The 12222-nt window shown below is 37.7% G+C and overlaps 1 protein-coding gene across 8 annotated transcripts in view; it reads left to right on the plus strand.

Moving 5' to 3' along the window:
* The window catches only part of LOC106669848 (transient receptor potential-gamma protein), a 239892-nt gene that overhangs the window by 197677 nt on the left and 29993 nt on the right, over positions 1 to 12222 (plus strand). For 7 of the 8 annotated variants that reach the window (XR_002910373.1, XR_002910374.1, XM_014399653.2 and 4 more), the window contains 9 exons: positions 62 to 232; positions 1611 to 1845; positions 1905 to 2054; positions 2117 to 2256; positions 3937 to 4049; positions 4110 to 4370; positions 4429 to 4624; positions 4680 to 4874; positions 8287 to 8328. Coding sequence is in view for 6 of the 8 variants with exons in the window: in XM_014399653.2 (XP_014255139.2) it covers positions 62 to 232; positions 1611 to 1845; positions 1905 to 2054; positions 2117 to 2256; positions 3937 to 4049; positions 4110 to 4370; positions 4429 to 4624; positions 4680 to 4874; positions 8287 to 8328 (1503 nt within the window). In the remaining 2 variants the exon portion in view is untranslated. The remainder of the gene's footprint in view (positions 1 to 61; positions 233 to 1610; positions 1846 to 1904; positions 2055 to 2116; positions 2257 to 3936; positions 4050 to 4109; positions 4371 to 4428; positions 4625 to 4679; positions 4875 to 8286; positions 8329 to 12222) is intronic. The other variant, XM_014399654.2, reaches the window with a different exon arrangement.

Genomic DNA, 12222 nt, shown 5'->3' on the forward strand with positions numbered 1-12222 from the left:
TTGTATCATCTCTTCTATGTCATTTTAATCAAGAAGGACTTATACTAATCTTTTGTTTCAGGAGCTGAGAAAGCAATGCCAGGACTTTGCGACGGCTCTTCTCGACCATACGAGGAGTTCTTACGAACTCGAAGTCCTCCTCAACCACGACCCGACTGGCCCAGCTTTCGAGCACGGGGAGAGGATGCATCTCAACAGGCTCAAACTAGCCATCAAACTTAGACAAAAGAAGGTTGTTGTTTGCTCCAGTTGTTGTAAAAATTAAAGTAATTCCTGTTATAGAGGCTAGCTTTAACATGTTAGATGACGAACCTCTTTACAATATTTTCTGCTAATTGGTCTCAAATAAAACTCCTAGGGATCTGCTGGGATTCGTGCCCAGAACAGATAGCAAAGACCCGACTCTTTTTGATGTTGTCACTGTTGTTGTTGTTTTGCTACTAGTTTGTAAATTTTGATTTTGGCTCAATTTGCAGTAAACTGCAAAATCCAGTTCTGAATAGATCGTCGATAAATACAATGCAAATCCCATGAGGGATGAACTTTTTGACTTTATCAAGCGGTGAATCATTTAATACAACCAGCAAAATTTCTCTATTTTATTTCCATTGATGATAAAATTTATTATATTATGGTTTAAATATGAAAAAATATTAATAATTAATCAGTTTAATCATTTCCTTTGGAACAAGGTCAAAGTTCGTGAAACGCCGAGAATCCTGCTCGGACAAGTCTAACTTTTCTCCCAAGAAACAACAAACAAATCCAGATAACAAAGCAATACAAATATTAATGATAACTGGACAAGGAAAATCCTCGGCAAGCTTTCGCAACCATTTGTGTCTAAGCCAAAGAGGTTTTTCTTCGAAAAGCGTTAAATTTTCTAGGTTACTGATAGTAGTTTGGAGGTTTATACTACATTTATTATTCTATACTACATTTATTACTTCGGAATGGATTAAGATGGATAACTGTCCTCCGTGAGAACTCGTCCTGTTCTTGTTGGAGAGATACTCGGAACTAGACCATCTCGACAAAACAGTGGTGGTTGCCCATGTCCACGGACCACATACGTCCGGAGGGTAACGAAAAGGCCGAGACGTCCCGGCTTCTCACCTTGCTCACCGCTATCTGGCCCTCTGACAACAATTCGATTAAAAACATAATTAAAAGGAAATAACAAATCGGTGGGCTGGATCGGCAGAAAAGTTTCTGCTAACCAAAATCACGGACAATAGATGGCCCTCGGAGGATGTGAATTATAGAAGAGGGATTATCCTCACCCGATTAAGAATAGTCCATGTGAGGTTGACACACTGACAGTTACTTTTGGGCCAAATCCCGCGTGTGGGTCCGGCAGAAGAGAAAGGTCGCTCGGTGTGCCCCACAGTTTGTAATTGAAGAGTGTCTTTCCTGGGCTACATATAGTGAACGTGAAGGAATGCCACCCGGTTTGAGATTAGACACGGAAGCGACTTTGACTACAATCCAAAGTCCACAGACAAATGTCCAAAGTTCCTGACTATGCATTATGTACTAAAGCACCGCACTTTGAAGTTCACGTTTCTGAACAATAGACATTATGTACGATGGTGTTATTATCGTTTCAGTTCGTAGCGCATCCGAACGTGCAACAACTACTGGCCTCGATATGGTACGAAGGTCTCCCTGGCTTCAGGAGGCAAAACATGGTCCTTCAAGCGCTCCAGATCATCCGGATAGGCTCCATGTTCCCTATATTCAGCATAATGTACATCATCGCGCCGCACTCTAAGCCGGGTCAGACGTTGAGGAAGCCTTTCATCAAATTCATCTGTCATTCTGCGTCTTACTTCACGTTTTTATGTATGTTCTTTATCTTATAGAACCAGAGGGAATTTTCCTGATCTGTGTTTTATTTTCAGTTTTACTCATATTGGCATCGCAAAGGATCGAAACCCTTCTGGACTGGACTCAGGACACCCCGGCGAACCATACAGCGCCAGAACTCACCCCGACGAAAAGAGGGTCGCTCCCGACCATCATCGAATGGCTCATACTTGGCTGGGTGGCAGGTAAGGATTTTCTTTTGTACTTAAATTTATTTCTGTGTAAATTTTTTTTAATCATCCAACAGGTCTGATGTGGAGCGAAGTGAAACAACTTTGGGACGTCGGCCTGGAGGATTACCTGGCGGATATGTGGAACGTCATAGATTTTATCACCAACTCTCTCTACGTCGCAACGGTCGCCTTAAGGATAGTGTCTTACTGCCAGGTGCATTATGAAAACCATTCTGAAATCTATATTTGTGACTAAAGAAAAAGACAATTTCTTTTTCTGGTTTTATCGATTTTTTCTCCCTTTTTCCCCCCTAACACTTGTCACGAATTAAATTAATGACAACAATTAGTGCTTGGTCAATGGGAATATTAATGCTTTTCAGCCATTGAGTATTGTTATTTTTTAATTAGACCGGCATTCAGAGAACCGGCTCCGGCTCAACCCTTGGTTGAATGGCCGCCGTTCGTGCCTTGCACGTCGTTTGTGTCAAGGTACAAGTGAACAATTCTGCTCGTTGTTTCAACTTTTGACTATTTGCATTTGTGCAATATGTAAAAGAGTATACAATGAGCAATTAGTACATGTACATATATACGAGTATTACCCATCTGATATATCTGTAAGACCATGAGGCGGTAAAAGCTAACCAGTGCTGAAACTCTCTGTTTTTGGTTTGGTCTTGATAGGGTCGAGTGGGAAGTCAGAGGACGACGCTTGTTTTAGACAGCATGGAAGGTTATAATGGTTATAAGGTGGTACATAGAAGAAAGAGTTATTGGCTTATGATCGGATTACGATTCGGATCCTCCACGAATGGAATCAGTAAGAATGTAGAGATCGTCTTCCGTGGTGGAGGTAGAACAAAAGCCAGAGATGGTAATCACTAAGGATATAGTGATCGACCAGCAGTTCCCAAATTTAGGGCTATACCAGGGATGTAGTCGTCCATGGTGGATATCGAACAAAAGCAGTTCTCAAGTTTAGGTGTATCACAGGGATGTGATCATTACTGGTGGAGGTAGAAAATACTCAGCGTTGATAATCAATGAGGAAGGATGTATAAATCAACCAGTTTGGATGTAGAACAGGAATGTAGCCTTCCATGGTGTAGATAGAACAAAAACCATAGGTGATTGTAAGGATATAGTGATAGACGAACAGTTCTCAAGTTTGGATGTATATCAGAAATAGTAAGACCACATTTTAATGTACATAAATAAAGGATGTATAGGATTGAACTCTAGAATATAGAGGATTTTGGATTGTAAGGACTCGTTGTTCTTGGAAGATTTGGCCGAGCCCCATAGCTCTGTAAGCTTATATCACTGTAATGAGAGAAGATGCTTAGTGTAGATTTCGGTCCAAGTGGCGTCTGAGTTGTCCATATCTCTTGTCTTACTATCGAAGTATGTAAGTATGTTATCCAAGTAAGGCCCGAGGTAGCGGACTTAGTTGGATGGATGACCTTGTTATTAATAAGAATTGCGGTTTGGCGTGTGAATGTCACATGTTGTCTTGTTTCTTCTTAGGGTCGAAGTGTGTGGATAGGGTCGAGGTATCGGATATCGAGAAGAAGATCGGTCCTAGAGTACTTCCTTGCAGAACGCCAGCTTGATTGGCGTGATGATAAATCGAAACTTATTCTCACTTTAAACCTATCTGATCGGAAAGGCTTTTTAATTTTTAAAACTAAAACTCTGCTTAACATTATAATGTCAGAAACCAAATTAATCTCTGGGGATTAAGTTTTAATAGTCAAAATTTCTTATGCGTTTTTTCAGTCTTAGATGATGTTGGAGCAGTGTTTTAACCCAACAGTTTTTAGCAAACATTCAAATTGTTTAAATTTGTTGTAAAATGACATAGTGTATAACAATTAGAACAATTTTTAAGGTTCAAAGGGACATACTGCAAGGGAATGCTACGGATATACCTAGAGAGAATTGGGATACTTGGGACCCGATGTTGATATCCGAGGGTTTATTTTCCGCTGCCAATATTTTTAGGTAATTTGTTTTATAAGTTTGTTTTCAACTCTTTAATTTTCAATTTAACTTTTCTTCCAGCTCTTTAAAGTTAGTTTATATATTTTCCGTCAATCCTTATTTGGGACCTTTACAAGTCTCGCTGAGCCGCATGGTGCTCGACATAATGAAATTCTTCTTCCTCTACGTCCTCGTCCTGTTCGCATTTTCTTGCGGTATGAACCAGCTGCTTTGGTACTACGCGGACATGGAGAAGCAGCGGTGTCCCAACGCGACCACCACGTACGATGCCAAAAATTCAACCGACCCCGACGCCTGTCTCGTCTGGCGAAGATTCGCCAAGTAAAACAAGGGAAATTAACCAAAATAAATCCGAATTCTAACTAAACTCAATTCACAGCCTGTTCGAGACGTCGCAGACGCTCTTTTGGGCTGTGTTCGGCTTGATCGACTTGGACAACTTCGAATTGGCCGGGATTAAGACTTTCACCCGATTCTGGGGGATGCTCATGTTCGGAACCTATTCTGTGATTAATATAGTAGTCCTATTAAACTTGCTCATCGCAATGATGAATCATTCCTACCAGCTAATATCCGTGAGTACGGACCTCGCCCTATTTTCTTACGCTCCGCTGAGTTTCTTTTTTCTAGGAACGAGCCGACATCGAGTGGAAATTCGCTCGTAGCCGTCTGTGGATCAGCTATTTTGAAGAGGGTGGTACCGTACCGCCGCCTTTCAACGTACTGCCTTCACCGAAGAGCGTCTGGTACTTCCTGATGTGGCTGCACAGGAGGTTCTGCGGGCAGAGCAGGGCGGCAAAAAAAGAGCACATGAGGACAATTAAGGTAATCAATATGTTTCTTCGATATATTGGAAAACGCTGCGGGAGCGGGATCGGGCAGCTACGGTCGAAATTCTTTTCTTTTCAGATTTTCATTTTAATCTTACTGATTATACATTTTAAATTTTTCAGGCCTGATCTTTTACTATATAAACTGTTTTCATTTCAAAATCTTAAAATTAAGACAACAGATCAATCCTCGATTAAGATACCAATAGAAAAGAAACAACACAAAGTCCTTTTTTTTCTTGCCAATCTTTCGGAAGCCAAGACAAGGTTTCAGAAGCTCTTTTTAAGATAAGCATTGATGGGTGCCTGTTTGGGCGAGATAAGACGTCCAAGTGTCTTGAATCGTTTTAACTCTATATCAATATTTAGCTAAGTGTTAAGTGTTGACTTGATTTTTTATGTTAAGTGGTTTGAAGACAAAACAATAAGTTAATACATCAAATTTGAGACAAAAAGTGGCAGATTGTTTAGGCAGGTTTTAACAGTTGGAAAATATTTACTTTACTTTTTTTTAAATAAACACTTTTGTAGGGTGAAATAAAAAAATAAATAAATGATTCGTTTGTTTTTAATGGCAGTTCAACAAACCGAAGTGAAAAGAGGCGTCCGAGTGACTTATTAGGTTTTAACCTTTTTAAATATTTATATAAGTTATGGCTTTATTTGCTTGTTTTAAAATAAACACGGAAGCAGGGTGGAACAACAAGGTGTTCAAATTGTTTCTTTTTTTAAGACTCGTCAAAATAAGAATTAAAAATGTGTCTTGTGTCGCAAAAAGAAACAATTTCAACCAAGTCTTCTTCTCTTTTAGTAATGAAGATGATAGAAAAAATTATCGATTTGTTCAAATGATCAATACTCTTGCTTGATTGTAATACACGGTTTATAAGAGAAAAGTTCTAAAAGAATCACCTATTTAACAATAAAAGTTTTTTGGTTGCTCCCGGTTGTTTTGGACTGTCAGATGCGCCATTATCAGTGTTGGGTATGTGACGAACTATTATGAAACAAAGATTCATTCGAACACAGTGATGTATGTATTAATAGTCAACGGTGACACCATGATGTGTTCACCTTCCAAGAAGTCATGAGAAGGAAAGATATGAATAAGAAGGATAAAGCCTTATGGCCATATCGGTTTTTCGATTATCGATGTATATAATCTACATGTGGTCTACGCTAGTGCCCTACCATCTGCTGCTCCACTCCAAGTTGGAGTACACCTAGGACGAGATAATTTCCGTATTCACAAATACACATACTGGCCCTCCGCAAACCACGTTAGTTCTAAATCCGTAAAAACCCCGCAATCGTCAAGAGAAGAGACGCATCAGAGCAATTAGCCTATCGGTTGGCATGAGCGTTGGCTGACGGGTCAAAGGTGTACAGTCCAGCGCTTTCAGGGCTTGGAGTAACGAACCTCAGGTGAAGTTTTTAGATTTACTCCTCCTCCCACCTGCAAGGGAATTGCACATATACTCAAAAATATCTCCCCAAAAAGGTGGTATAGGTCCGAGCCCCTAGTTGCCTAAACCAGGTGATACATTACAAGAACCAACGGACTTGGAGTGGGAAGATGTTTGTATGATTGTCACGCCGTAGAGTAGTTGCGTTCGGAGAAAGTCAATCTCCACGAACTCCCCCCCCCCTACTTACAGCATTCGAGGCCAAGAACACCACGAATTTTCTACGGTTTCTCGATGAATATCATCAGAACAAGCGTATACATAACCGTGCGGACAAATAAGCTATAGATAACACAGAATGAATAGAGGAGCACCATTAGGTGCTTGATGCCTTGACATACCACTTGGGTTCAAAGGCCCGGCAAGAAAGTACTCTTCTTCCTCAATGGTTTTGCATCTCGAAAATTGACAAGCATATAATGGTCAAATGTTCGAAGAAAGTCCTCGTGGTGCATTTCATGTAAGGAGCACGGTTCTGAAGTCTGTGCAGAATAACCGAGAGCTAAAACTCGCAAGCCAACCCCTTCGCGGCAAATATGCCTGTACCGTTAGGTTCCCATCAAGTTGCGATTCACATCCCAGGTCAAGCCTGTTTACATTCAGGTACAGCCTTCTTCACATTTGCGGGTTAAGTTAAGGGTAGAGGTCATCTACCATTGCTGACTTCAAGGTTCTCCACCTATGACTAACAGTTGGATCCGACGGATTGCAAGCTAGCGGTTGGAACAACTCCCCAATACATAAGTTCTTGACTAAACAGGCACCTTTTAGTTTAGCGTCCGAAAGGACCTTAACAGTGACTGCGTTCCTCACTCCCCGCAATAGTGCACCATTAATGGAACGTATTTAGTAACTACAATAACATTTCTCATATGCTGGAATTTAAAATTTTACCCACTCTGCTATATGCCCGCGGGATGCTTTCAGAGAGCGAGTGCCTAGATAAAACATGTCTGACAGGCAAAACCAGCGAAGATTTGCAAATTAAAATGATTCGTAACAAACAAGCTCCGGGTTAAACACACCGACCACATAGATAATTCTTACGAATGTTATTTAGTTTATAACTCTGTGAGCTGATTATAACTGTTGGATCGCAGGTTGAAGTAAAGAAAAAGAACGAAGTCCAAGAAAGAGCAGATTAGGACTTTCTGCAGGATTGAGGTACGTACTGCCGGGGAACATGTTAGAAGCGAAGATAGGGTAAAAGTTAGGAAATGATAAAAATCATTGTGAACATATGCAATCCAAGAACTTCTTTGAGAGATTTAAAAAAAATTTGAATTACCAAATTTATCAAAGAAAACAGGTTTTGAATCACATGCGAATTCTGCAAAGAAGCTGAGTAAATCTGAATAACACCTGCTGTGGTTGGCCATATATCCGCACGATAAAGGAGAAATAAAAAAACATAAAAAATTGATCAAATAATGAAATTCCTCGATGCATCAGGACTCATCCTTGTAACAAAAGTAAAGAATACGAAATATAGAATATCTTAAACAGCGTGGTATAACTTAAACGTCCTAAAATCGATAAATGAAATCTGAAACCTTGGAAGTTAGTTCTGCTTTCGTGATTTTGTTCTGGTTAGATGGCCAAACATCAGGATATTTAAATGATTTTGGCCGAGAAAAATAACAGAATAAATCCTACATACGATAATCACCGCTTGGGTGTTTTATAATTTTCAGTTTTATCATTCTTCATCTGATTGTCTGTGCGTCATCGACCCAGTGCCCCGACCGCTTCCGACTCGCAGGTCTATAAATAACAATTTCAATTATGGCGATTTTGTTCTTTTTTTGAAATTGCGTCACTAATAATGAGCTTTACCCTCCTCCAACCTTTCCGCATATCCGTTCTTCTCCTCCGGCGTCACGTCCACCGTCCTCGGCACATCTCCGTCAACGCACTTCCCCTTTCTTCTCTTTGTTTTAGCGCAAGGCCAAACAGGCGAGCGAGCGAGACTTCCGCTATCAAGTAAGTACCGCGACCGATTTGGTCCAAGAATGCAAAAATTGTAAATTCATATTAATCTGTATATATGTTTTTTCCTATTGTATTGAGCATGGGATTATGGAACGATATTTATTTAAATTGATTAATCGTAAGGAATTTCGCAATTCACCAAATTTGACTGTATAATAGAAATGAGCTTTGTTTATGCTGGGTAACATTCAGAATTGCTAAAAATACGGAGAAATTGAGCTGATTCGAACCAAAATTTAAATCGTCGCAAACCGCCCGTTATTTCATTTTTCACAATTTCTCCGTACAGCTGCGAAAGGGGTAGCGACCGTTTTTCAGACCACAAAATGCATTTTGTAAATATTATTATTTAATTTAAACAATAATCTTTTTAGCACAGAATGAAACTAGTCCCGTGAGATTCAAAACTGTACAAAGGCATCAAATAATTTTGTTAAAGTTGTGTCAAATATTTTGTGTATTCTTGATGTTGATTCACACTATCCGCCAAAGTTTTAAAACTATCCCATTTCTATCGTTCGTGTAAATTTTGTGTATATTTTCTTCAAAACTCATCATCACATAGAAAATATTCTCTTTTGTTTATTTTATATGACAATAATAGGCGAACAATCGTAGCAATCAATTTGTCGTACACCCAGGAGAGGAAGGAATAATTTTTTGACTTGTATAAAAAGTTTATCAAAAATTTAGGTTGTTGCCAAAAATTGTCAATTCACTATTTTTAAAACCCCTGCGCTATAAATTCGTAGTGTACTAAGAAAAACAAAACCAAGAATTGCCCTTGTAACAGATTTTGAGAAAATGGTATACCGAAAATGACAACTTTTAAGCGTCTCTTTGGGGGCGTCGGTGGCCGCAAAGGTTTAGGCGTTGACACGGGGCCCATCACTGCAAAGTAAAGGTCCCGGGTTCGAATCCAGCGGCCCTGCATTCGAACCCGACATACTTACAAAAGTCGTTTTTTTTTTTCAAAAACACCGGCACCCTGAGGGTTGATATGACCTCTGTTGTTGCGAACCCTCGTAAAAAATAAAAAAATACAAAAACCTCCCTTTGGATAATAAAATTACGGTGAAAATTGTTTAAATGCGGTAAAATTGAAAGGAAATGCAGACAATCCTGAAAAGTTGTATTGTCTCACCTTGCGATACGTTATTCCTCTAAAGCACGTCATCATAATGAAACAATTATTTTTATTTTCTTATTATTTTCATTTTGCAAAGCGATCAGAGGGCAAGCAATGAATTTTCATTTAAAAACACAAAGGAACGGAGAAATCAATACGTTTGTATTACAAAAGGTGTAAAATTGTATCAGAACTTTAAGTTTTTTTTTAATAAACGATTAACTATTTTCAAAAGCCCCTAGCTTCAAATTTGTAATATGAAAAATTAAACAAAAAATGTTGAAAAAAATGACAATCTTTAGAACTCTCTTTGAACAAATAACTGACTGTGAAAAATTGTTGGTATTTTCTCACGTTTCGGTACGCTTTTCTCCAAAGCTCTTCATGTTGAAACATTTTTGTTTTTTCATTTTGCAGAGGAATCAGAGTGCAAAAAATTTTAGCGATGAAATTGCTTTTAAAAACACAAAAAACGGATTTTTTTAATTATTACTAATCGTAATCCATCGAGTATAAATTGAGTTAAAATATAAACTTTAAAAAAAAGCAGTTGTTCGTCCGAAAATCGGACGCTACCCCATTAAATCTGAAGGAAACAAATACTTTCTGTTTTTGAATTTAATTCAGGGTTCAAGAGAACATCAAGAAATTTCACAGTTTACGACAAACTTTACACGCTTTGAAATGGCACATCGCATTCCGTTTCTTCTAATAAATCTAAGGTTTATTGAATTTCTCTTTAAATTACTAAACATATATATGTGATTAACTCGAAAATAAAAGTAATTCTCGCCTTTCTTTATTTTTGTTTTAATTAAACAATTTGAGAATAAAGGATTGGTGTAAATTGAGAAAAACTGCACCGTTTTCAAAGGGGTCCGGCTATTTTTATCGTTGCGGTTTCACAATGCTATGCATTGCCCTGTATATCTACCAAAACTAATTAATTTTTTTTTACTTTTAAAGTATGTGTTCAATGCCACATCCAGAAATTTCAGAATTTTTCAACAAACTTTACCTCCTTTGAACTACGAACACTCTGGTTCAAAGTATGGTCTTGAAGAAGAAAGCAAATTTAGTTGCTACTGCCAAGCTTTAGACCTATTTTAATGCCATCATCAGGGCAAAACAACTATAAATATGTCTACAAATTGATGGATTTTATTTTTTGAGTGAGTTACAGTCCTTGGCAGTGCTGGGACTTCACCAGTAAAAAACTTAAATATGTTAACCTGTATACATATAAAAGGTTGTTTTACCCTGATGATGACGTTAAAATAGGTCGAAAGCTTGGCAGTAGCAACTAAATTTGATTTTTTCTTCAAGACCATAGTGACCTTGATTCAGAGTGTTGATAAGTGAAAAAGTGGTCTATACTTCTAATTCTGAAAACCATAACAACAAAGATAACAAAAAAAGCTTTCGTTTTTGCATTCATATTTTGTTTAGTTAAAAATTGCAAAATTTAATAGTCGGTGTTTCACAAAACACTTTTTCCGAGTAGATGCATTTTATATTTTTATCGTAACATTTTTCGCAATGCGCCGAATTTTTCCGTAGATCTATTAAAACTAGTAAAAATAAAAGTCGTATAGAAAAATATCAAAAATATATTCTCAGTTTTTTCATCAAGCTTTCGAGGAATATATCTCCTTCATCAAGATTGAAACTATTTCTAATCATAAATAGTGAGGAAAGATAGGGTAGTTATATAAAAGTTATAAAAAATTAAGTGTTATACATAATCAAATATTAAAATATTCAAATCAAAAAACATTGTACACTAGTTAATTATTCATACATTACTTTAATTACATTTTGTACTTATCGAAGGTATATCATCTGCAAGTGTAATTGACAATTTGAATTAAATACGTGAACATTTAACGGGACATCATTATTTTTTATTAATTTTTGTCAATTAGGATAAAAGGATATATGTGTTGGCATTTTGTGCGTCGTCCACTCGTCCAATCTACTAAGCTAATCTCATAACATCACTCTGGTTGAAATCGTAATTTTTAATATTATTTGGAGATTGTGAGATGCGGTCTGGTATGACGTAGGTTTTAGAAAAACATTTTCTTTCTCGTGCCATCGTTTCGATCTTTATTAAGATCATCTTCAGGGCTCAAAGTGTTGGCCTGGGCACTCTCAACACGACACACAAGAATGGCACAATTACGCAGAAAACAAACACTTTGAGCCCTGAAGATGATCTCAATAAAGTTCGCAACGTTGGCGCGATAATGAAAAAAATGAGGTTTTCTTTGTCGTGCCCACGTTTCGATCTTTATTGAGAACATCTTCAGGGCCTGGGATTTATAAACGCTGTTTAAATTATACATGTGCGATGTAAAATAAGATGAATTTATAAAATGCTAGAAATTTTAGATTCAATCAAAATATTTGTACTCATTCAAAGTGTTTGTTTTGTGTGTAGATGTGTCATTATTGTGTGTCGTGTTGAGAGCGCCAGTGAGATATTGATGTATTATGTGTATATACGTTGGATTTTGAAAGGGTGGGGATGGAAGTATGGATAGAAAGACATTTTTATATGAGGAGTCGGCTTCTTTGAGGTGAAAGGAGCCGACAATGGGAAAAAATGGCTAATGGTTCGGCCTGATTATCCTTTCAGGATTATACAGACGGAGATAATTAGGGAAAGGAAAGCTAAATTGTTGTACAATTTTTAGAACTTTTTTTTACATCCAACATGTATTTGTATAATTTAAACAATGTTTGTACATCCC

The sequence above is a fragment of the Cimex lectularius genome, unplaced genomic scaffold (genome assembly GCF_000648675.2).
Source record: "Cimex lectularius strain Harlan isolate CLEC.00 unplaced genomic scaffold, Clec_2.1 scaffold156, whole genome shotgun sequence".
Classification (NCBI taxonomy): Eukaryota; Metazoa; Arthropoda; class Insecta; order Hemiptera; family Cimicidae; genus Cimex; species Cimex lectularius.